The following is a 27,280-nucleotide window of genomic DNA, read 5'->3' as shown; positions in this document are numbered from 1 at the left end:
CACACCCTGACACCCCCACACAACCCCCCCACACCCTGACACCCCACACACACCCCCCCACACCTGACACCCCCCACACACACCCCCCCCACCCACCCTGACACCCCCACACACCCCCCCACACCCCCACACCCTGACACCCCCACACACACCCCCCCACACACCCCCCACACCCTGACACCCCACACACACACCCCCCCACACCCTGACACCCCCACACACACCCCACCCCACACACACACCCCCCACACACACACCCCCCCCCACACCCTGACACCCCCACACACCCTGACACCCCCACACACACCCCCCCACACCCTGACACCCCCACACACACCCCCCCCACACACCCCCCACACCCCTCACACCCCCCACACCCTGACACCCCCCCCACACCCTGACACCCCCCCCACACCCTGACACCCCCACACACACACCCCCCCACACACCCCCCCCACACCCTGACACCCCCCCACACACACCCCCCCACACCCTGACACCCCCACACACACCCCCCCCACACCCTGACACCCCCCACACACCCCCCCACACCCTGACACCCCCACACACACCCCCCCACACCCTGACACCCCCCACACACCCCCCCACACCCTGACACCCCCCACACACACCCCCCACACCCTGACACCCCCACACACACCCCCCCCACACCCTGACACCCCCACACACACCCCCCACACCCTGACACCCCCACACTACACCCCCCACACACGACACCCCCCACACCCTGACACCCCCCACACACCCCCCACACCCTGACACCCCCACACACACCCCCCCCACACCCTGACACCCCCACACACACCCCCCCACACCCTGACACCCCCACACACACCCCCCCACACCCTGACACCCCACACACACCCCCCCCACACCCTGACACCCCCACACACACCCCCCCCACACCCTGACACCCCCCACACACCCCCCCCACACCCTGACACCCCCACACACACCCCCCCACACCCTGACACCCCCCACACACACCCCCCCACACCCTGACACCCCCCACACACACCCCCCACACCCTGACACCCCCCACACACACCCCCCCCACACCCTGACACCCCCCCACACACCCCCCCCACACCCTGACACCCCCACACACACCCCCCCACACCCTGACACCCCCCACACACACCCCCCCACACCCTGACACCCCCCACACACCCCCCCCACACCTGACACCCCCACACACACCCCCCCACACCCTGACACCCCCCACACACCCCCCCACACCGACCCCCCACACCCTGACACCCCCCACACACACCCCCCCACACCCTGACACCCCCCCACACACCCCCCCCACACCCTGACACCCCCCCACACACACCCCCCCACACCCTGACACCCCCCACACACACCCCCCCCACACCCTGACACCCCCCACACACACCCCCCCCACACCCTGACACCCCCCACACACACCCCCCCCACACCCTGACACCCCCACACACACCCCCCCCACACCCTGACACCCCCCACACCACACCCCCCCACACCCTACACCCCCACACCCCCCCCACACCCTGACACCCCCACACACACCCCCCCACACCCCCACACCCCCACACCCCCCACACCCCCCCCACCCCCCACACCCCCCACACACCCCCACACCCCCCCCCACACCCTGACACCCCCCCACACACCCCCCCCACACCCTGACACCCCCCCACACACCCCCCCCACACCCTGACACCCCCACACACACCCCCCCCACACCCTGACACCCCCCCACACACCCCCCCCACACCCTGACACCCCCACACACACCCCCCCACACCCTGACACCCCCCACACACACCCCCCCCACACCCTGACACCCCCCACACACACCCCCCCCCACACCTGACCCCCCACACACACCCCCCACACCCACACCCCCCCCACCCTGACACCCCCACACACACCCCCCCCACACCCTGACACCCCCACACACACCCCCCCACACCCTGACACCCCCCACCCACCCCACCCCCCCCACACCCTGACACCCCCCACACACACCCCCCCACACCCTGCCACCCCCCACACACACCCCCCCACACCCTGACACCCCCACACACACCCCCCCCACACCCTGACACCCCCCACACACCCACCCCCCCCACACCCTGACACCCCCCACACACACCCCCCCACACCCTGACACCCCCCACACCCCCCCACACACCCCCCCACACCCTGACACCCCACACCTGACACCCCCACACACCCCCCACACCCTGACACCCCCCCACACACACCCCCCCACACCCTGACACCCCCCCACACACCCCCCCCCCCTGCCACCCCACACACACCCACACCCTGACACCCCCACACACACCCCCCCCACACCCTGACACCCCCACACACACCCCCCCCACACCCTGACACCCCCCCACACACCCCCCCCCCACACCCTGACACCCCCACACACACCCCCCACACCCTGACACCCCCACACACCCACCCCCCCACACCCTGACACCCCCACACACCCCCCCCCCACACCCTGACACCCCCCACACACCCCCCCCCACACCCTGACACCCCCACACACACCCCCCCCACACCCTGACACCCCCCACACACACCCCCCCACACCCTGACACCCCCACACACACCCCCCCCACACCCTGACACCCCCCCACACACACCCCCCCACCCCACACCCCCCACACCCTGACACCCCCCACACACACCCCCCCCCACACCCTGACACCCCCACACACACCCCCCCCACACCCTGACACCCCCCCCCACCCACCCCCACACACCCCCCCCCACACCCTGACACCCCCACACACACCCCCCCCACACCCTGACACCCCCACACACCCCCCCCCACACCCTGACCACCCCCCCACACACACCCCCCCCCCACACCCTGACACCCCCCCACACACCCCCCCCCCACACCCTGACACCCCCCCACACCCCCACCCCCCCACCCCCCACACCCCCCCCCACACCCTGACACCCCCACACACACACCCCCCCACACCCTGACACCCCCCCACACACACCCCCCCCCACACCACACCCCACACACCACACCCCCACACACACACCCCCCACACCCTGACACCCCCCCACACACCCCCCCCACACCCTGACACCCCCCACACACACCCCCCCCACACAGCCCCCCCCACACCCTGACACCCCCACACCAGCACCCCCCCCACACCCCCCCCCCACACCCTGACACCCCCACACACACCCCCCCCACACCCTGACACCCCCCCACACACCCCCCCCCCACACCCTGCACACCCCCCCACACACCCCCCCACACCCTGACACCCCCCCACACACCCCCCCCCACACCCTGACACCCCCCCCACACACCCCCCCCACACCCCTGACACCCCCCCACACACCCCCCCCACACCCTGACACCCCCCACACACCCCCCCCACACCCTGACACCCCCCACACACACCCCCCCCACCCTGACACCCCCCCACACCCCCCCCCCCACACCCTGACACCCCCCCACACACCCCCCCCACACCCTGACACCCCCCCACACACCCCCCCCCCCACACCCTGACACCCCCCCACACACCCCCCCCACACCCTGACACCCCCACACACACCCCCCCCACACACCCCCCCACACCCTGACACCCCCACACACACCCCCCCCCACCACCCCCCCCACCCTGACACCCCCCACACACCACCCCCCCCACACCCTGACACCCCCCCCCCCACACCCCCCCACCACACCCCCACGACACCCCCCACACACCCCCCCACCACACCCTGACACCCCCCACACACCCCCCCCACACCCTGACACCCCCCCACACACCCCCCCACACCCTGACACCCCCCACACACCCCCCCCACACCTGACACCCCCCCACACACCCCCCCCACACCCTGACACCCCCCCACACACCCCCCCCACACCCCTGACACCCCCCACACACCCCCCCCACACCCTGACACCCCCCCACACACCCCCCCCCACACCCTGACACCCCCACACACACCCCCCACACCCTGACACCCCCCCACACACCCCCCCCCACACCCTGACACCCCCCACACACCCCCCCCCACACCCTGACACCCCCCCACACACCCCCCCCCACACCCTGACACCCCCCCCACACACCCCCCCCACACCCTGACACCCCCCCACACACCCCCCCCACACCCTGACACCCCCCCACACACCCCCCCCACCCTGACACCCCCCCACACACCCCCCCCCACACCCTGACACCCCCCCCACACACCCCCCCCCACACCCTGACACCCCCCCACACACACCCCCCCCCACACCCTGACACCCCCCCCACACACCCCCCCCACACCCTGACACCCCCCCACACACCCCCCCCACACCCTGACACCCCCCACACACCCCCCCCACACCCTGACACCCCCCCACACCCCCCCCCCACACCCTGACACCCCCCCACACACCCCCCCCACACCCTGACACCCCCCCACACACCCCCCCCACACCCTGACACCCCCCCACACACCCCCCCCCACACCCTGACACCCCCCCACACACCCCCCCCCACACCCTGACACCCCCCACACACCCCCCCCCACCCCCTGACACCCCCCACACACCCCCCCCACACCCTGACACCCCCCCACACACCCCCCCCCCACACCCTGACACCCCCCCACACACCCCCCCCACACCCTGACACCCCCCCACACACCCCCCCCACACCCTGACACCCCCCCCACACACCCCCCCCCCACCCCCCCCCCCCTGCCCCCCCCCACACCCCCCCCCCCCCCCCCCCCCCACCCCGACACCCCCCCACACCCCCCCCCCCCACCCCCCCCCCCCACCCACCCCCCCCACACCCCCCCCCCCCACCCCCCCACCACCCCCCCCACACCCTGACACCCCCCCACACACCCCCCCCCACACCCTGACACCCCCCCACCCCCCCCCACCACCCCCCCCCACACCCCCCCCCCCCCAGCCACCCCCCCCACACCCCCCCCCCACCCCAGCCACCCCCCCCACCACCCCCCCACACCCTGACACCCCCCACCACACCCCCCCCACACCCTGCCACACCCCCACACACCCCCCCCACACCCTGACACCCCCCCACACACCCCCCCCACACCCCTGACCACCCCCACCACACCCCCCCACACACCCCCCCCACACCCTGACACCCCCCACACACACCCCCCCACACCCTGACACCCCCCCACACACCCCCCCACACCCTGACACCCCCCCACACACCCCCCCACACCCTGACACCCCCCACACACCCCCCCCACCCCCCCCACACCCCCCCCCCCACACCCCCCCACACCCTGCCACCCCCCCACACCCCCCCCACACCCTGCCCCCACCCCCACACCCCCCCCACACCCTACCCCCCCCACACACCCCCCCACACCCTGACACCCCCCCACACACCCCCCCACACCCTGACACCCCCCCACACACCCCCCCCACACCCTGACACCCCCCCACACACCCCCCCCACACCCTGACACCCCCCCACACACCCCCCCACACCCTGACACCCCCCCACACACCCCCCCCACACCCTGACACCCCCCCACACACCCCCCCCACACCCCTGACACCCCCCCCACCACCACCCCCCCCCACACCCTGACACCCCCCCACACACCCCCCCCACACCCTGACACCCCCCACACACCCCCCCCACACCCTGACACCCCCCCCACACACCCCCCCCCACACCCTGACACCCCCCACACACCCCCCCCCACACCCTGACACCCCCCACACACCCCCCCCACACCCTGACACCCCCCCACACACCCCCCCCCACACCCCTGACACCCCCCACACACCCCCCCCACACCCTGACACCCCCCACACACCCCCCCCCACACCCTGACACCCCCCCACACACCCCCCCCACACCCTGACACCCCCCACACACACCCCCCCCACACACCCCCCCCCACACCCTGACACCCCCACACACACCCCCCCCACACCCTGACACCCCCCACACACCCCCCCCCACCCCTGACACCCCCCCCCCCCACACACCCCCCCCACACCCTGACACCCCCACACACCCCCCCCACACCCTGACACCCCCCCACACACCCCCCCACACCCCCCCCACACCCTGACACCCCCCCACACACCCCCCCCACACCCTGACACCCCCCACACACCCCCCCCACACCCTGACACCCCCCCACACACCCCCCCCACACCCTGACACCCCCACACACACCCCCCCCCCACACCCTGACACCCCCACACACACCCCCCCCCACACCCTGACACCCCCACACACACCCCCCCCACACCCTGACACCCCACACACACCCCCCCCCACACCCACACCCCCCACACCCTGACACCCCCCACACCCACACACCCCCCACACCCGACACCCCCCACACCCACACCCCCCACACCCTGACACCCCCCACACACACCCCCCCCCACACCCTGACACCCCCCACACACACCCCCCCCCACACCCTGACACCCCCACACACACCCCCCCACACCCTGACACCCCCACACACACCCCCCCCACACCCTGACACCCCCCACACACCCCCCCCACACCCCCCCCACACCCTGACACCCCCACACACACCCCCCCCACACCCTGACACCCCCCACACACCCCCCCCACCCTGACCCCCACACACCCCCCCCCACACCCTGACACCCCCCACACACACCCCCCCACACCCCCACACCCCCCCACACCTGACACCCCCCACACACACCCCCCCCCACACCCGACACCCCCCACACCACCCCCCCACACCCTGACACCCCCACACACACCCCCCCCCACACCCTGACACCCCCACACACACCCCCCCCCCTGACACCCCCACACACCCCCCCCACACCCTGACACCCCCACACACACCCCCCCACACCCTGACACCCCCACACACCCCCCCCCCACACCCTGACACCCCCACACACACCCCCCCACACCCTGACACCCCCACACACACCCCCCCCACACCCTGACACCCCCCACACACACCCCCCCACACCCTGACACCCCCACACACACCCCCCCCACACCCTGACACCCCCCACACACACCCCCCCCCACACCCTGACACCCCCACACACACCCCCCCCCACACCCTGACACCCCCACACACACCCCCCCACACCCACCCCCCACACACCCCCCCCCACACCCTGACACCCCCCACACACACCCCCCCCCACACCCTGACACCCCCACACACACACCCCCCCCACACCTGACACCCCCCACACACCACCCCCCCCACACCCTGACACCCCCCACACACACCCCCCCCACACACCCCCCACACCCTGACACCCCCACACACACCCCCCCCCACACCCCCCACCCCCCCCCACACCCTGACACCCCCCACCACACACCCCCCCCACACCCTGACACCCCCACACACACCCCACCCCCCCCCCACACCCACCCCCCCCCACACACCACACCCCCACACACACCCCCCACACCCTGACACCCCCCACACACCCCCCCACACCCTGACACCCCCACACCACACCCCCCCCACACCCTGACACCCCCACACACACCCCCCCACACCCTGACACCCCCCACACACCCCCCCCACACCCTGACACCCCCACACACACACCCCCCCCCACACCCTGACACCCCCACACACACCCCCCACACCGACACCCCCCCCACACCCCTGACACCCCCACACCCCACACCCCCACACACACCCCCCCACACCCTGACACCCCCCACCCCACCCCCCCACACCCACCCCCCCCACACCCTGACACCCCCCACACACACCCCCCCCACACCCTGACACCCCCCACACACACCCCCCCCACACCCTGACACCCCCCACACACACCCCCCCACACCCTGACACCCCCCACACACCCACACCCCCCCCACACCCTGACACCCCACACACACACCCCCCCCCACACCCTGACACCCCCACACCCACACCCCCCACACCCACACCCCCCACACCCACACACCCCCCACACACACACCCCCCACACACACACCCCCCACACCCCTGACACCCCCCACACACACCCCCCCCCCACCACCCCACCACCCCCCCCCACACCCACCCCCCACACCCACCCCCCCCACACCCACCCCCCCCACACCCCACCCCCCCCACCCACACCCCCCCCACCCCCCCCCCCCACACCCCACCCCCCCACACCCCCACCCCCCCCCACCCCCCCCCCACACCCCCCCCACCCCCACACCCCCCCCCCCACCCCCACACCCCCCCACACCCTCACCCCCCCACACCCCCCACACCCCCCCCCACACCCACACCCCCCCCACACCCACACCCCCCCCACACACCCCCCCACCCCCTGACACCCCCCCACACCCCCACCACCCCCCCACCCCACACCCCCCCCCACACCCTGACACCCCCACACCCACACCCCCCCCACCCCCACACCCCCCCCCCCCACACCCCCCCCCCCCCCCCCACCCCCCACCCCCCCCCCCCCCACACCCCCCCCCCACACCCCCCCCACCCCCCACCCCCCCCACACCCCACCCCCCCCCCCACCCTGACCCCCCCACCCACACCCCCCCCCCCCCCTGACCCCCCCCCCACACCCCCCCCCACACCCTGACACCCCCACACCCACCCCCCCCCCACCCAGCCCCCCCCCCCCCCACCCCCCCACCCCCTGCCCCCCCACCCCCCCCCCCACCCCCCCCCCCCCCCCCACCCCCCCCCCACCCCCCCCCCCCCCACCCCCCCCCCCCCCACACCCCCCCCCCCACCCCACCCCCCCCCCCCCCCCCCACCCCCACACCCCCCCCCCCCACACACCCCCCCCCCCACCCTGACCCCCCCCACCCACCCCCCCCACACCCTGCCCCCCCCCCCACCCCCCCCCCCCCCGCCACCCCCCCCCCCACACCCTGCCCCCCCCACACCCACCCCCCCCCCCACCCCCACCCCCCCCCACCCCACACCCCCCCCACCCCCACCCCCCCCCCCACACCCTGCCCCCCCCCCACCCCCACCCCCCCCCCCCACACACCCCCCCACCCCCTGCCCCCCACACCCCCCCCCCCCCCACACACACCCCCCCCACACCCTGACACCCCCACACACACCCCCCCCACACCCTGACACCCCCACACACACCCCCCCCACACCCTGACACCCCCCCACACACACCCCCCACACCCTGACACCCCCCCCACACCCTGACACCCCTACATACCCCCCCACACCCTGACACCCCCACACACACACCCCCCCCCCATACCCTGACACCCCCACCCCACCTCCCACACACCCTCCTCATCCTGCACTCACTTACCCGCGAGTCCACCGGACAGGGCTTCACATAGGAGCCTGGGAACCAACCAGAGCGCTTGGTTTGACTGACCTTCCCCTGGAGCAAGGATAAACAGTTTTAGTGGTAGCTGTTATCACGCAGTGCTACCCAATGATATCCCCATCCATCACCACTTTGACACACCAGGATTCAAGCTCCTCAAACTCAGGGGATTTTATTTGCAGCAGAGAGCAGCGGGAGCTGGGCGGAAGTGAAGTCGGAGCGCAGAGCCGGTCGGGAAGGTAAGTGATTGTTATTTGAGTGGAGAAGGAACCCAAGACACTACACGTGTAGTGTCTCCCACCCTCCCTCCTCCTCTAACCTAAAAATAAGGTAAGCTACTTGGTGTTCTTGTTTTGGAGACTAAGTGTAGAGTAATGGCAGCGCAGGCAGTGGAATGTTCCTCCTGCAGGATGTTTGAGGTAGGGGTGACCACCGATGCCCCTACTGCCTTCATCTGCAGGAAGTACAGCCAGCTCCAGCTCCTCACAGACTGCGTTAGGGAACTGGAGCTGGAGTTGGACGAACTGAGGATTATTCGACAGGCTGAGATAGATGGAAGCTACAGGGACATAGTTACGCCAGAGAACAGAGGTAGCTGGGTAACAGTTAGAGGTGGGAAGGGGAGGAAGCAGGCAGTGCAGGGATCCCCTGCGGTCATTCCCCCCAACAATAAGTATACCGCTTTGGATACTGTTGGGGGGGACGGCCTAGCAGGGGTAAGCTGCAGTGACCGGGTCTCTGGCACAAGGTCCGGCTCTGAGGCCCAGAAGGGAAAGGGGGAGAGGAGGAGAGCGCTAGTTATAGGAGACTCTATAGTTAGAGGGACAGACAGGCGGTTCTGAGGACATGGGCGAGACTCTCAGTTGGTTTGTTGCCTCCCGAGACACATCTCGGACCGTGTCTTCGGAATCCTTAAGGGGGAGGGTGTGCAGCCAGAAGTCGTGGTACACATTGGCACCAACGATATAGGTAGGAAGAGGGGTGGGGAGGTCATTCAAGAGCTCAGGGAGTTAGGCTGGAAGCTAAAAGCTAGGACGGACAGAGTCGTCATCTCTGGGTTGTTGCCGGTGCCACGTGACAGTGAGGCAAGGAATAGGGAGAGAGTGCAGTTGAACACGTGGCTGCAAGGATGGTGTAGGAGGGAGGGCTTCAGGTATTTGGACAACTGGACTGCATTCTGGGGAAGGTGGGACCTGTACAAGCAGGACGGGTTGCACCTGAACCAGAAGGGCACCAATATTGTGGGAGGTAGGTTTGCTAGCACTCTTCGGGGGGGGTTTAAACTAATTTGGCAGGGGGGTGGGATCCGGACTTGTAGTCCAGCAAGTAGGTTAGCTGTTTGTCAGGATGTCCAAGACTGTAGGGAGGCTGTGGAGAAGGTAGCACTGACAGGGAATATTTGCGGACACAGAGATGGGTTCAAGTGTGTATACTTCAACGCAAGGAGTACCAGAAATAAGGTGGGTGAACTTAAGGCGTGGAACAGTACTTGGGACTACGATGTTGTGGCCATCACGGAAACGTGGATAGATGAGGGACAGGAATGGCTGTTGGAGGTTCCTGGTTACAGATGTTTCAGTAAGAGTGGGGGGGGTAAAAAAGGAGAGGGGGGTGGCGTTGCTAATTAGAAATGGTATAACGGCTGCAGAAAGGCAGTTCGAGGGGGATCTGCCTTTGGAGGTAGTATGGGCTGAAGTCAGAAATGGGAAAGGAGCAGTCACCTTGTTGGGTGTTTACTGTAGGCCCCCCAATAGCAGCAGAGATGTGGAGAAACAGATTGGGAAACAGATTTTGGAAAGGTGCAGAAGTCACAGGGTCGTAGTCATGGGCGACTTCAACTTCCCAAATATTGATTGGAAGCTCTTTAGATCAAGTAGATTGGACGGGGCGGTGTTTGTGCAGTGTGTCCAGGAAGCTTTTCGAACTCAGTATGTAGATAGTCTGACCATTTTGGATTTGGTACCTGGTAACGAACCGGGACAAGTGATGGGCTTGTTAGTGGGTGAGCATTTTGGTGATGGTGACCACAATTCTGTGACTTTCACCTTGGCTATGGAGAGAGATAGGTGCGTGCAACAGGGTAGGTTTTACAATGGGGGGAAGGGTAGATATGATGCTGCAAGACAGGATCTGAGGAGCATAAATTGGGAGCATAGGCTGTCAGGGAAGGATGTCGTTGAAATGTGGAACTTTTTCAAGAAACAGATACGACGTGTCCTTGATATGTATGTAACTGTCAGGCAGGAAAGAGATGGTCGTGTGAGGGAACCTTGGTTGACGAGGGAGGTTGAATATCTAGTAAAGAGGAAGAAGGAGGTTTACATGAAGCTGAGGAAACAAGGTTCAGACAGAGCATTGGAGGGATACAGGATAGCCAGGAGGGAGCTGAAGAAAGGGATTAGGAGAGCTAAGAGAGGGCATGAAAAATCTTTGGCGGGTAGGATCAAGGATAACCCCAAGGCATTTTATGCGTATGTGAGAAATATGAGAATGATGAGAACGAGGGTAGGTCTGATCAAGGACAGTAGTGGGAGACTGTGTATTGAGTCGAAAGAGATAGGAGAGGTCTTGAATGAGTATTTTTCTTCAGTATTTACAAATGAGAGGGACCGTATTGTTGAAGAGGAGAGTATGAAACGGACTGGTAAGCTAGAGGAGATACTTGTTAGCAAGGAAGATGTGTTGGGCATTTTGAAAAACTTGAGGGTAGACAAGTCCCCCGGGCCTGACGGGATAGATCCTAGGATTATGTGGGAGGCAAGAGAAGAAATTGCAGAGCCATTGGCAATGATCTTTTCGTCTTCACTGTCAATGGGGGTGGTGCCAGGGGACTGGAGAGTGGCGAATGTTGTGCCCCTGTTCAAAAAAGGGAATAGGGATAACCCTGGGAATTACAGGCCGGTTAGTCTTACTTCAGTGGTAGGCAAAGTAATGGAAAGGGTACCGAGGGATAGGATTTATGAGTATCTGGAAAGTCACTGCTTGATTAGGGACAGCCAACATGGATTTGTGAGGGGTAGCTCTTGCCTTACAAGTCTTATTGAATTCTTTGAGGAGGTGACCAAGCATGTGGAGGAGGGTAGAGCAGTGGATGTAGTGTACATGGATTTTAGTAAGGCATTTGATAAGGTTCTCCATGGTAGGCTTATGTGGAAAGTCAGGAGGCATGGGATAGTGGGAAGTTTGGCCAGTTGGATAGAGAACTGGCTAATCGGTCGAAGTCAGAGAGTGGTGGTAGATTGTAAATACTCAGCCTGGAGCCCAGTTACAAGTGGAATTCCACAGGGATCAGTTCTGGGTCCTCTGCTGTTTGTAATGTTTATTAATGACTTGGAAGAGGGAGTCAAAGGGTGGGTCAGTAAATTTGCAGACGATACGAAGATTGGTGGAGTTGTGGTTAGTGAGGAGGGCTGTTGTCGGCTGCAAAGAGACTTAGATATGATGCAGAGTTGGGCTGAGGAGTGGCAGATGGAGTTCAACCCTGTCAAGTGTGAAGTTGTCCATTTTGGAAGGACAAATAAGAATGCGGAATACAGGGTTAACGGTAGGGTTCTCAGTAAGGTGGAGGAGCAGAGGGATCTTGGGGTCGATTTTCATAGCTCTTTGAAAGTTGCCACTCAGGTGGATAGAGCTTGTAAGAAGGCCTATGGTGTATTAGCGTTCATTAGCAGGGGGATTGAATTCACGAGTCGTGAGGTGATGTGGCAGCTATATAGGACCTTGGTAAGGCCACATTTGGAGTACTGTGTGCAGTTCTGGTCGCCTCATTTTAGGAAAGATGTGGAAGCTTTGGAGAGGGTGCAGAGAAGATTTACCAGGATGTTGCCTGGAATGGAGAATAGGTCGCACGAGGATAGGTTGAGAGTGCCAGGCCTTTTCTCATTGGAACGGCGAAGGATGAGGGGTGACTTGATAGAGGTTTATAAGATGATCAGGGGAATAGATAGAGTAGACAGTCAGAGACTTTTTCCCCGGGTACAACAGAATGTTACAAGGGGACATACATTTAAGGTGAAGGGTGGAAGGTATAGGGGGGATGTCAGGGGTAGGTTCTTTACCCAGAGAGTGGTGGGGGCATGGAATGCGCTGCCTGTGGGAGTGGCAGAGTCAGAATCATTGGTGACCTTTAAGCAGCAATTGGATAGGTGCTTAAGCTAGGACAAATGTTCGGCACAACATCGTGGGCCGAAGGGCCTGTTCTGTGGTGTATTGTTCTATGTTCTATTCAGTTCAAATCCTCCCCCCACTCCTTCCAACTGGAACTGTGCTCCCTGCAAAACACAAACTTCTGAACAGGACAATTCAGTGAGAGGGATATTGACAAGCTGGATATAAAACTAAATGGACACGTTAGAAATGGGTAAAACTGAAGTAAAGCCAAAAAGAGAAAGAATGTGAAAAGTTTTGCAATTACTTTAAAATGTTCAGATTGCATTTTGTGGAAAAGAAAATAGAAGCAACAAAATGTCTGAACATCAAAATAAATCTGAAAAGAACAAAAAAAAATTTCAGAGAGTATCAGAGAGGAAAGGGAAGCAGAGTGTGGGGGGAGGATGACAGAAAGAAACCAGGAACACACATCAGAAACTAATTGTTTCAATTGATTGGCATCACAGGGTTACACATCACACATGACAGAGGACAGTGGAGGAGACACAAACAGAAATTGCTGGAAAAGCTCAGCAGGTCTGTGGAGAGAAATTAGTTAATGTTTCAGGTCAAGTGAGCTTTCCTCAGAACTGAGTGGAAGAAAAAACGACCGCCTTAGAGAAGAGCAGGAATCAGAAAATTATTCTCCATGTTTCTATGAATCAGTGAGAGAGAGTTGGACAATGAGAGAACAGAAGTTTCCTGTACACAGCCTGCAGAGAACAAGCCTCTCTAGAGCACCTTTACACAGAAATAAAACTCAAAGACTTTTATGGAAGCATAAAAAACAAAGGAGAAGACATCAGCGTTGAGAGGGTTCATATGAGGAAAGAATGGACAACTTTAGGGATGAAATCCTAGATATTGGGGCCAAACCAACTGAAGGCACATCTCCCCATGGGGGAACAGTCATTGACAAAGTGAGTGATTGAGACCAGGATTGACCCAGTTACAGGTGTTCCTACCATTGAGTCCCTCACTGAGTTCTGATCTGGGTTAGAATGGTGCTGGAAAAGCACAGCAGTTCAGGCAGCATCAGAGGAGCAGGAAAATCGATATTTCGGGCAAAAGCCTCCTGATGAAGGGCTTTTGCCCGAAATGTCGATTTTCCTGCTCCCCGGATGCTGCCTGAACTGTTGTGCTTTTCCAGCACCACTCTAATCTAGAATCTGGTTTCCAGCATCTGCAGTCCTTGTTTTTACCGGAATTCTGATCTGGCCCATGCAATGATGCTTATTCAGAGAGCCAGTGCAAACTCAATGGACCAAACCCACACCAACATCCTGCAATAACTCCACCATTTTGGATGTAAGCTGCCTGGTGAGACTGACCTCCCACCATGGTGAGTCTGGATCTCCCTTCAGCAGTTCAATCACCTCTCCAGTCTGAAAGCTGAGAATCGGTTTCCCCACAGGGGGTGGGGGTGTTCCAAGGTACGTACGAATTGTGAGCATTCTGGGACCTGGAAAGAAAATGCAAAAAAGTTGCATGTCCATTGCCTTCTGAATTCAATGTAGAAAGAAGACAGGAGGTCGCAGTTCACCACATTAAATACACAAATACTGGCAATGTCAGCAATACTCTGCTGACCCAAAGCTGGGGTAGGATGGGAACTAAGGGCATTATCTCAGTGGATCAGCGCTGAGGGAGCGCCGCACTAGTAGGTGTAGTGTACCTGGACTTTCAGAAAGCTTTTGATAAAGTCCCACATAGGAGGTTAGTGAGCAAAATTAGGGCGCATGGTATTGGGGCCAAAGTACTAACTTGGACTGAAAGTTGGTTGGCTGATAGGAAACAAAGAGTAGTGACAAACGGCTCCATTTTGGAATGGCAGGCGGTGACCAGTGGGGTACTTCAGGGATCAGTACTGGGACTGCAGCTTTTTACAATATATGTTAATGATATAGAAGATGGTATTAGCAATAACATTAGCAAATTTGCTGATGATACTAAGCTGGGTGGCAGGGTGAAATGTGAGGAGGATGTTAGGAGATTACAGGGTGACCTGGACAAGTTAGGTGAGTGGTCAGATGCATGGCAGATGCAGTTTAAAGTGGATAAATGTATGGTTATCTACTTTGGTGGCAAGAACAGGAAGGCAGATTACCTAAATTGATTCCATTTAGGTAGTAAAGGGGCAGTACAAAGAGATCTGGGTGTTCTTGTACACCAGTCAATGAAGGTAAGCATGCAGGTACAGCAGGTAGTGAAGAAGGCTAATAGCATGCTGGCCTTCATAACAAGAGGGATTGAGTATAGAAGCAAAGAGGTTCTTCTGCAGCTGTACATGACCCTGGTGAGACCACACCTCGAGTACTGTGTGCCGTTCAGGTCTCCAAATTTGAGGAAAGACATTCTGGCTATTGAGGGAGTGCAGCGTAGGTTCACGAGGTCAATTCCTGGAATGGCGGGACTACCTTACACTGAAAGACTGGAGCGACTGGGCTTGTATACCCTTCAGTTTAGAAGACTGAGAGGGGATCTGACTGAGACATATATGATTATTAAAGGATTGGACACTCTGGAGGCAGGAAACATGTTTCCGTTGATGGGTGAGTGCCGAACCAGAGGACACAGCTTAAAAAATACGGGGTAGACCATTTAGGACAGAGATGAGGAGAAACTTCTTCACCCAGAGAGTGGTGGCTGTGTGGAATGCTCTGCCCCCGAGGGCAGTGGAGGCCCAGTCTCTGAATTCATTTAAGAAAGAGTTGGATAGAGCTCTCAAGGATAGTGGAATCAAGGGTTATGGAGATAAGGCAGGAACAGGATACTGATTAAGGATGATCAGCCATGATCATATTGAATGGTGGTGCAGGCTCGAAGGGCAGAATGGCCTACTCCTGCACCTATTGTCTATAGTTCAATGTCACTGTCGGAGGGTCAGTGCTGAGGGAGTGGGCACTGTCAGAGGGTCAGCGCTGAGGGAGTGCCACACTGTCGGAGGGTCAGTGCTGAGAGAGTGCCGCACTGTTGGAGGGTTAGGTGCTTGGGAGCACAATATTGCAGGTTCCATCCTTTTGACGAGAAGTTAACCCAAGTGCCAGGTGTTTGAATATTATTCTTTGGCTAACATCTGACAATGGGCAGGGAGTTTCTGCTGGTGATGACTGATAATTATTACCCAACAACATGACAACAGATTTTCAGCTTGTTAGGACATCACTGTACATGGGATCTTGCTGTGTACATAATGCTGCCTTAGCCTCGATTCCAGCAGTGGTCATATTGGCTGTTGCTGCATTGTGATAGCAGCAGGTTGAACACTTGCTGTTTGGAGTAGTCTCTTCACACAGGGATTTACACGTACCTGCTGCCACTGGCTGTCCTCCATCCTGTGAACAAAAACAGCAAAGTCATTTTTTTGCGGGTGAGATAACATGGAAATTTCTCTGTAATTCTGTAAGTTTGTGCAGACTGATCAATGAACAGGAAAGGAGGAAATGTCAGTCAGCCTCAGCTCATACTGGGTCAATTACGGTGCCCATCAGCCTAGTCTGCTCGAGGAAAACCAACCCATACAATGTCTCCACATTGCTGAAATTTTCTAGCCTTAGCAACATTCCTGTAAATCTCCTCTACATTCTCTCTGTAACAATTATAACCTCCCTGTAATATTGGGGCCACAACTATGCACAAAACCTCAGCACTGGCCTAACCAGGGTCTATATAATTCCAGCATTACATTCACACATAATGTAACAAGGTGATGCACAGGTGATCTCATTGACATTCAGTGTGTGTGGGAGCTGTAACCCAGTGAGAGTCAATGTAAGTGGGAGCTGTACCCCAGTGAGAGTCAGTGTGTGTGGGAGCTGTACCCCAGTGAGAGTCAGTGTGTGTGGGAGCTGTACCCCAGTGAGAGTCAATGTAAGTGGGAGCTGTACCCCAGTGAGAGTCAGTGTATGTGGGAGCTGTACCCCAGTGAGAGTCAGTGTGTGTGGGAGCCATACCCTAATGAGTCAGTCTCTTAATTTTATTAATAACTTACCAAATCATCAGCTGCTAAATCTGGAAAGAAATGGAGATTTTGTTCGGTTATAAAGGAAGCACAACAATCCAGACATGTGCTCTATGCAAACTCCCATTCTCGTGCAGTTTCCAGTCATTCCCACCCTCCCCTGTGATTGTTCACTCTTAATTCTTCCAGGATTTTGGTGACATGTTCAATTCTCCTTTTTCTGGTTAGGCTGTCCCCGTGCAGAAGAGGCAGTAGTCTAGATATTAGCAAAGACGTGTCAAGCCTGGGGCTGCTGGTAAGTGGCCAACCAGACTTGGCACAGTGGGGATTAACAGCAATCTGACCTCGAAGCTGGCGTGTGACACATGGGGCAGATGCCCGATGCTCTACCCAGCTTAGTGATCACATCCCATCAATTAATGAAAAAACCACTAACATTGAAGACCCCCACATTGGAGAACGCTCTGTGGACCCTTACGGTGTTTCCACCACAAGGTGACCAACACAGAGTTGCATGGACTCATCAGCCAACTGTGGGTGAGGACGTTGACAGAAGCTGGTAAGCTATAGGAGTTTTCCTTGACAATGTTTGACCCAATGTCATGAGACTTCATAGGGTCCAGGGTCAATATTGAGACATCAAAAATGGGAGCAGGAGCGGGCCATTCAGCCCATCAAGCCTGCTCCTACATTCAACATGATCATGGCTGATTGTCTATCACCAAGCCATACTCCTACTCTCTACCAAAACCCCTTAATGCCTTCAGTCTCTAAAAACCTATAATTTTTCTTGAACATATCCAGTTCCCCAGATTCCATGGTATGGAATTATACAGGTTTCCCACCCTTTGAGTGAAGACATTCTGCTCATCTCAGTCTGAAATGGTCCCGCTGTATATCTTGAGGCTGTGACCCTCAATCATTTAATCTCATCTTGGCCTTCACTCCACCTTCCTGTCCACTCCCCATAACCCTTTAGCCAGGGATAAATTTTTAATTAGGAACAGGTTGAAGGACTAATGGAGAGTGGGCAGGCAATAGGAGTTGAGGTTGAGATGAGATCAGTCACGATTGTATTAAATGGCAGAACAGGCTCAAGGGGTGGCAATAGTCTACTGGTATTATCGCTAGGCTATTAATCCAGAAACTCAGCTGATGTTCTGGGAACCCAGGTTCAAATCCCATCACATCATGGCAAATAGTGGAATTTAAATGCAATTTGAAAATCTGGAATTCAGAATCTAACGATGATCATAAATCAATCGACAATAGTGAGAAAAACCCAGCTGGTTCACTAATGTCCTTCAGGGAAGGAAATCTGCTATCTTGACTTGGATCTGGCCTATATATACCTCCAGACCCACAGCAATGTGGTTGACTCTGAAATGACCTAGCAAGCCACTCAGTCGTATCACTCGCTACAAAGTCTCAACAAAGAAATTTAACCGGACGGACCATCTGGCATCGATTTAGACACCAGAAAAGAACAGGCAGAAACAGCTCTGCTGACCCGGCAAATTCCACCTCACTATGATCAAGGGGCTAGTTCCAACATGGGGACAGCTGTCTCACAGACTAATCAAGCAAAAGTCATACTCAGGGAATCATACCTTACAGACAACGTCCCCAACACCACTATCATCATCCCAGAATACATCCTGTCCCATCGGCAGGACAGAACCAGCAGAGGGGGCAACACAGTGGAACACAGTCCAGAAGCAGGGATATTGACTCAACATTGACTCCAGACACAATTAAACATAGGTAAGGAAGCCTTCTGCATATGACCACACACCAGTGTTCCCTCAGCTGATGAGTCGGCATTCCTCCATGTTGAACAACACTTGAAGGAAGCATTGAGGATGGCAAGGGCACAGAATGTACTCTGGGTAAGGGATTTCAATGTCCATCACCAAGACTGGGCTCAGCAGCAGCACTACTGATCGAGCTGGTCAGGTCCTAAAGGAAATAGCTGCCAGACTGGGTCTGCAGCAGGTGTGAGGGAACTAACAAGAGGGAAATTCATACTTGACCTCATGCTTACCAATCTGCCAGCTGCAGATGGATCTGTCTATGACAGCGTCAGTAAGTGTGACCACCACACAGTCCTTGTGGAGACAAAGTCCCACCTTCACATTGAGAATACCCTCCATCGTGTTGTGTGGCACGATCAGCGTGCTAAATGGACAGACTTCCAACAGATTGAGCAACTCAAGACTGAGTATCTATGAGGCGCTGTGTGCCATCAACAGCAGCAGAACTGTATTCCAGCACAATCTGTAACCTCATGGCCCGGCATATCTCCCACTCAACCATTACCATCGAGACCAGGTTCAATGGAGAGTGCAGGAGGGTATGCCAGGAGCAGCACCAGGTATACCTGAAGGGGAGGTGTCAACCTGGTGAAGCCACCAAACAGGACGACTACATGCCAAACAGTGTAAGCAGCAAGTGATAGACAGAGCTAAGTAATCCCACAATCAACAAATCAGATCCAAGCTCAGCAGTCCTGCCACATCCAGTCGTGAACGGTGACAGACAATTAAACAACTCAGTGGAAGAGGAGGCTCCACAAATACCTCCATCCTCAATGATGGAAGAGCCCAGCACACCAGTGCAAAAGATAAGGCTGAAACTTTCCCAGCGATCTTCAGCCGGAAGTTCCGAGTAGATGATCCATCTCAGCCTCCTCCAGTGGTCCCCAGCATCACAGATACCAGTCTCCAGCCAATTCCACTGATTACTCATCAGATCAAGAATGGTTCGGAGGCACTGGGAAAGGCTCGGAGCCTGACAACCTTCCAAACCTGACACTCCCCTAGCCAAGCTGTTTCAGTACAGTTACAACACTGGCACCTATCCGACAATGTGGAAAAATTGCCCAGGTATGTCCTCTACATGAAAAGCAGGACAAATGAAACCCGGCTAATTACCACCCCCGTCAGTCTGCTCTCGATCATCAGTAAAGTGATGGAAGTACCATCAACAGTGCTATCAAGCAGCACCTGCTCACCAATAACCTGCTCAGTAACACCCAGTTTGGGATTACCCCAGGGTCATTCCAGCCTTGGTTCAAAGATGAACAAAGGAGCTGAATTCCAGAGAGGAGGTCACACTCAACTTACTGCGGCACCAAGGAGCCCGAGCAAAACTGGAATCAATAGGTATCAGGGTAAACTATCTGCTGGTTGGATAGTTTACCTGGCAGATAAGAAGATGGTTGTGGTTATTGGAGGTCAGTCATCTCAGCTCCAGGACATCTCTGCAGGAGTTCCTCAGGTCCGAGGTCCAACCATCTTCAGCTGCTTCAGCAGTGACCTTCCCTCCTTCATAAAGGTCAGAAGTGGGGATGTTTGCTGATGATTGCACAATATTCAGCACCATTTGCAACTCCTCAGACACTGAAGCAGTACATGTCCACAGCTTGATGCATGTGAATGGCAAGTGGCAAATAACATTCATACCACACAAATGCCAGACTATGACCATCTCCAATTAGACAGAATGTAGTGAATCCCCAACTATCAACATGCTTGGGTGGGAGGGAGGTGCGATTATCATTGACCTAAATCTCAGCTGGACTCATCACTTAAACTTGGTGGCTACAAGAGCAGGTGAGAAGCTAGAAAAACTGCAGCTAGCATTACATCCCTCCTGATTCTGCAAAGTCTGTTCATCGTCTCCAAGGCACTATCAGGTTCATGGTGGAATACTCCCACTTGCCTGATGGGTGCAGCTCCAACAATATTTAAGCAGCTCAGTACCATCCAGGACAAAACATCTAACTTGATTGGCAGAACTTCCACAAACATGAACTCCCTCAATCATGGACACTCAGTAATGGCAGTGTGTACTATCCATAGGATACACTGCAGAAATTCATCATAAATCCTTAGTCAGCACCTTCCAAACGTATGACCACTTCCATCTAGAAAGACTAGAACAGCAGATACATGGGAACAGCACCACCTGCAAGTTCCCCTCCAAGCCCCTGACCATCCTGACTTGGCAATATCTCACCATTCCTTCACTGCTGGGTGGGTGAAAACCGGGAATCCCTCCCTGACTGCATTGTGGGTAAACCCACAGCACGTGGACTGCAGCGGTCCAAGGCAACAGCTCATCACCACCTTCTCAAGGGCAACTAGGGACAGGTAATACAAACTGGCCAACCCCCAACACCCACATCCCACAAATGATTAAGGAAACAAAACTCCTACTCCTGGCTCTTATGTTCAATTTTGGTACAAACTCCCAACTAAGGAGGATCTGAGGTTCAACAGGGCTGTGTTACTGTTGTCATTTCCAGTACTCAGGTTAACTCGGTGGTTTGTTCTTACTACTGACTTTGTTATAGATTTAGTATAACTGAGGAGCTTGCTTGGCCTTTTTAGGGTCAACTACATTGCTCTGGGTCTAGAATCACATGTAAACCAGACTGAGTAAGGATGGCAGATTTCCTTCCCTTAAGGGTATTAGTAAACTAGATGGGTTTTTCCAACAAGCGAAAATGATTTCATTATCACCATTAGATGAACCATCATTCAATTAAGGTAAAAACGATGACTGCAGATGCTGAAAACCAAATACTGGATTAGTGGTGCTGGAAGAGCACAGCAGTTCAGGCAGCATCCAACGAGCAGCGAAAGGCTTTTGCCCGAAACGTCGATTTCGCTGCTCGTTGGATGCTGCCTGAACTGCTGTGCTCTTCCAGCACCAGTAATCCATCATTCAATTAATTCAATTCAAATTCTGCCATCAGCCGTGGTTAAATTCAAACCTGTGTTCCCAGAAAATTAGCCTGGGCTCTGGATTACTAATCCAGTGACTTTACCAAAACCAAACCACAGTAAATAGCCCATGTGTCAGTACAGATGGATTACTGTTTTAAAGTTAGCGGATTCTCTCTCTCCAGATATGGAGAATGTGGTTAGCATTAATCTGGTGTGTAGAACCTGAAGGACAGTTCTCCATGTTTCCTGCACAGGGTGGGTACAGGGGGATGTGGTGGCTGTGCTTTACGTACTGAGCTTGCATTGTGCTGCAGTCTCCAGGCATTCTTTATGGGCTCCAGCACCACAGTTGGAACAAACGTAGCCCTGGAAAAAGATCCCTCTGTGGGGAAAAAGTACAAAAGAACATTTAACTGAGGGACTGAAATACAAACAGAAAATACAGAAAGCCCATCAGGGATGGAGGAGAAAGTGTGGTTTGTGCATGACTGACCAAACAAGTCAGCCTCAGCCTCAAGCCGTGTCTTCCTAAAACACGGATGATCCATCACGAAATATGCTAAACTTTCCTTTCAATCAAACATAATACATTTTACTTTTAATACTTTTACATCGCCTGTCCCCACCCCTGTCCACATGGTGTGACCCTCTGTAACTCATCCCTACCCACATCACTCTGCTATTCACTGATAAGGTGGACTGGTGATAAAAGTACACAGAGAATTTCTTCAGGGGTACGGACTGAGAGCACCTGCCGTTACCTCAGCAACATCCGACATGCCTTGCAGTTGGTGAATTTGTCAAAAGTCGTCATTTGGAAGTTGTGGTAATTTGCTGTCGCTTTCTCAGGTTTAATGTTTGACCTGAAAAAGAAAGGAATTTAACGGAGACAACTGTCAAAGCTAGCACTACTCCTTAAGCCTATTATCGAAACTGTTGGTACTGTTACCCTCTTCACACTGAGTCTGGTTTTGTGATATTCGTACTCACTGGAGTGAGTGAATACCCTCACACACACAGCAATCCTAGCCCTAACACTAACCATAACCCAGCAGCACCCAGAGGTAGACAGAGCTACAGCTGTCACTGTAAGGCTTCAGATTGAAGCCGGGCCCAACAGGATTCAATGGCATGACAGTGTTTTAGTGCAGTACACGGCAGAAAGAAGGACACCATTCAGCCCCACCACTCTGTGATATACTGACATGAGGCGACCATTCAGTCCATCTAACAATCTTCATAGTAAGAGTTTTCACTGGCCACAGGAATTTTTAATTACTTCACTATTTTTTCTGGGGTTGTGAGGATCTGAAATCCGAATACAGGCTGAAGTAACTAGTTGTAGTCAAAACAACCATTTAATACATTCTCTTACTCACATAGGCAGCAATAAAATGGCTTCTTAATGCAACTAACATGACAAAATGGCTTCTAGGCTGCAAATTGACAATTCTGCTTAAAGCTGCATAAAATGGCTTTTAACCCTGCCAGAGTCTGACTCTACAGAGATTACCAGACAGTGCTTCTTTACAGTATGGAAATAACTAGACTAGATAAGACATTACTGGCCATCCTAACTGACCTTCAAGTACAGGTGCAGAGACTAGGTTCGGGAGATAAGAATAGCTTGAATGTTGGAAAACAAAGTTGGTTCCCAGGAAATATCACTGGATTGGGTAGCTGTCAATAAAACCATTCTGTTAATTAGTTGGTAATTATGTACAATTATGGCCTGTATCTCTCTTTAAGAAAAGTATAAAAATGCCTTTGTTTTAAGCCATGTGCACAGCTCCTCTGAGGAACACGGGAGTGTTTAACCTCTGTGTTTCTGGACGATCTGTGCCTGGCCGTATAAGAAATAAAGTGTGAAGTCTTAAAGAACCAGACTGAATGCTAGTGTTTATTGACTGATCGCGGAGCAGAAGGACTCTTCCACCGCCGCACCCACTGCCCAGCAGTCCAGATCTTTAGAAGGATTCGGATTCCCACTCCTATGTGTGAAGAAATACTTCCTGAGTTCATCCCAGAATAGTTTGGGCTTGAAGGCCGCACACCATCGCTCTTAAATACACCCTGTCACACCCCTCAACCAGAATAAATCGTGACTCCCCATCCATCCTACTGAACAGTCTAATCATCTCAAATAACCCATTGGTACAGCCCTGCTCTGACCTTCCCCGATAAAGAAAGAGACACCAGCTTTATAACTAATAGTGGAGAGAGAGAGAGAGAGAGAGAGAGAGAGAGAGAGAGAGAAGGGACAAATCCAGTTGTTACTGGCCACGCTGGAGCAAATATCATTAAAGAATGGGGTGATCCTGCTGGGTTTGTGTTAAAACATACAAACAAGAGTTGGCCACTCCGCTCTTCAGACCTGCCCCACCACACAAGACAACCTGGAGAATCATGAGGCTTACTTTCCAGTGCATTACCCTAAGCCAGGCATTACAAGTGACAGTGGTCAAATGAGGTGACAAACAGACAAGCGAGACACAGTAGGGGGCAGGGTGACTGGTTAATGAGGTGAGGTTAGTGAGATAACAATCAATAGTGAGCATGGACTGCAAGAAGGGATCTTTTATTTGACTAATCGACTGAGTTCTTTCAAAAGGCAACAGAGAGGCCTAAGGAAGGTAATATTGTAGGTGTAACTCTTCTGATAATGTACCACATCACAAACTAATGAATACAGTCAGAGTACACAGATCAGGAGCAAATACCAGAAATAGGCAGCTGGATAAATGCAAAACCGCAAGCAAAGATGGTCAACGGTTAGAAATGGAATCTCTCAAGGATCAGTTCTGGGACTTGTTTCCAATCTAATTACTAACTTCAACTTCAAAATTTGAAACTAAAAAAGAAAGTGCTGGAGAAACTCAGCAGGTCTGGCAGCATCTGTGGGGAGAGGAACAAAATTAATGTTTTGAGTCCTGTGACCCTTCAGTTCTTAGATTAGATTAGATTAGATGCCCTACAGTGTGGAAACAGGCTCTTCAGCCCAACCAGTCCACACTGACCCTCTGCAGAGTAACCCACCCAGACCCATTTCCCTCTGACTAATGTACTACTATGGGTAATTTAGCATGGCCAATTCACCTGGCCTGCACATCTTTGGATTGTGGGAGGAAACCGGAGCACCCGGAGGAAACCCACGCAGACACGGGGAGAACGTGCAAACTCCACACAGTCGCCCGAGGCTGGAATCAAACCTAGGACCCTGGTGCAGTGAGGCAGCAGTGCTAACCACTGAGTCACCGTGCTAGAACAGTCTCTGGACTCAAAACATCAATTCTATTTTCTCTCCAGATGCAGACTGACCTGTTGAGTTTCTCCAGCTATCTTTGTTTTTATTTCACAACCCCTACATTTTCTGATTACTCTAAAATCGAGGGAACAGGTGATAGTGAGGAAAAACCAAAAGAACTGCAGATGCAGTAAATCAGAAACAAAATCAGAAGTTGCTGGAAAAGGTCCGGCAGCATCTGTGAAGAGAAATCAAAGTTACCGTTTCGGGTCTGGTGAGGGTTCACAGGAAAGGTCACCAGGCCTGAAACGTTAACTCTGATTTCTCTTCACAGATGTGCTGAGCTTTTCCAGCAACTTCTGTTGTTGAGTCAATACTAAGTGCTGAAACAAATTGCAAAATTTATCAATAAACATGTGGAATGGGCATCTAATCAGCAAAGTCATTTTAACATGGATAAATATGTTATATAGCACTTTAGTAAGAAAGACATTTTTCAAGAAATATTCAAAGTGTCCGCATAATGTAACTTTATTAATACATGGAATCATTCTGGTGAATCTAGACCTACTACCTTCAAGGCTGATACCTCTGAATATAACACGGCAGGGTCTAAGCTAGTGTGACATGGGGCTGGGAACCACAACACCAGGTCAGCAAGTGAAATGACCGAGGAGGACTCAGAGACCAAGACCCAGTAAGTCAAAGAGGAAGAACAGACAGGGAGAGGTTACTGAACACAGAGGGCCTGGTGGTCTGAGGTGTAGTTGTTTTAATGCAAGGAGTTTTACAGGGAAGGCAGATAAACTTAGAGTTCAGATTAATAAAATAACAATGATGTTATAGTTATTATAGAGACATGGTGGAGAGAGGGACGTCCTGGGATTGGGGTGTTTCGGGCGAGATGATCCATCTGTTGTTCTGGTTGGATCAGCTCAGACTGAACTCCACCTTTCACAAATTTTCCAGTTCACTGTTACCAACTACACATGTTGCTTCAGGAGAAAGGAACATATTCTGGTTGCTGGGAGTGATGGCATGATACTTGCCAAGTTGCCCAGAAACTAAACTTTCAGTTTGGAACGAGTACAGCAGTCAGCATGCAACCTGTGCTCCAGAGTCACATCTCAGGAGCGGGTCACTGAAATAACGGACTCACATTGCCATTTCAAACTGCTCCATCCATTTCCTCTTCATCTCCTCAGTTTTACAGAACAGCTGGAATCCCTGCTTCCCCTGGAGGTGAATTAAATAAAAGGCGTAGGACCACTGAAATACACAAACAAAAAACCTCTGGGGGTTATAAACACACAGGAGCAATATCAGACACACCGCTTCCCTAAATCAGATCACATGCAAAGGGCAATTCACCACCCGAGGGGCAGAATAACCTTCACTTGCCTGACGTCCATCAAGAGTTAAACTTCGTGGAGAATGGTCAATATTCACAGTGGAGCTTTCCCCAGTTTTGATGCAATCCCCATTCGCACTCTTTCCTGATGGAGCTTCCCATCTGTGTCCCTACTCCAGTCACCTCAACGCCCTGACAACCAAGACCCATTCTCTCTCCTGGTCTCCTCTCCAGAGCTCAGCAGTTGCAACTTCATATTATCCTTTGTATCCACAAGGATGACTTCAGATAAGATGACCCTCCTCTATTTGCCCCGTTGCGTGAAGAGTTCCTAATATTCGCTTTGTGCTGGGTCCAGGTGAACGCGCACTGTACCTTTCACTTGGTTTTCTGTTTGTTCTCTGTGTAAATCACTGGGAGGACCATGACCATTGCAATCTGACTCAGAGGAGGTGACATACCCTGTGCTAATCAAACCATCAGCAAG

The 27,280-nt window shown here is 56.0% G+C and overlaps 1 protein-coding gene across 7 annotated transcripts in view; it reads right to left on the bottom strand.

Moving 5' to 3' along the window:
• Positions 1 to 27,280, bottom strand: part of vav2 (vav 2 guanine nucleotide exchange factor) — a 190,432-nt gene that overhangs the window by 39,416 nt on the left and 123,736 nt on the right. For 6 of the 7 annotated variants that reach the window (XR_011956135.1, XM_072566125.1, XM_072566126.1 and 3 more), the window contains 7 exons: positions 26,602 to 26,711; positions 22,960 to 23,061; positions 22,492 to 22,580; positions 17,496 to 17,515; positions 16,815 to 16,839; positions 14,836 to 14,966; positions 9,335 to 9,409 (listed from right to left, as the gene is read on the bottom strand). Coding sequence is in view for 6 of the 7 variants with exons in the window: in XM_072566125.1 (XP_072422226.1) it covers positions 9,335 to 9,409; positions 14,836 to 14,966; positions 16,815 to 16,839; positions 17,496 to 17,515; positions 22,492 to 22,580; positions 22,960 to 23,061; positions 26,602 to 26,711 (552 nt within the window). In the remaining variant the exon portion in view is untranslated. The remainder of the gene's footprint in view (positions 1 to 9,334; positions 9,410 to 14,835; positions 14,967 to 16,814; positions 16,840 to 17,495; positions 17,516 to 22,491; positions 22,581 to 22,959; positions 23,062 to 26,601; positions 26,712 to 27,280) is intronic. The other variant, XM_072566128.1, reaches the window with a different exon arrangement.

Source organism: Chiloscyllium punctatum, chromosome 49, assembly GCF_047496795.1.
Source record: "Chiloscyllium punctatum isolate Juve2018m chromosome 49, sChiPun1.3, whole genome shotgun sequence".
Classification (NCBI taxonomy): Eukaryota; Metazoa; Chordata; class Chondrichthyes; order Orectolobiformes; family Hemiscylliidae; genus Chiloscyllium; species Chiloscyllium punctatum.
Note: the sequence above shows the minus strand (reverse complement) of the source record. Positions and strands in the feature narration are given on the sequence as shown.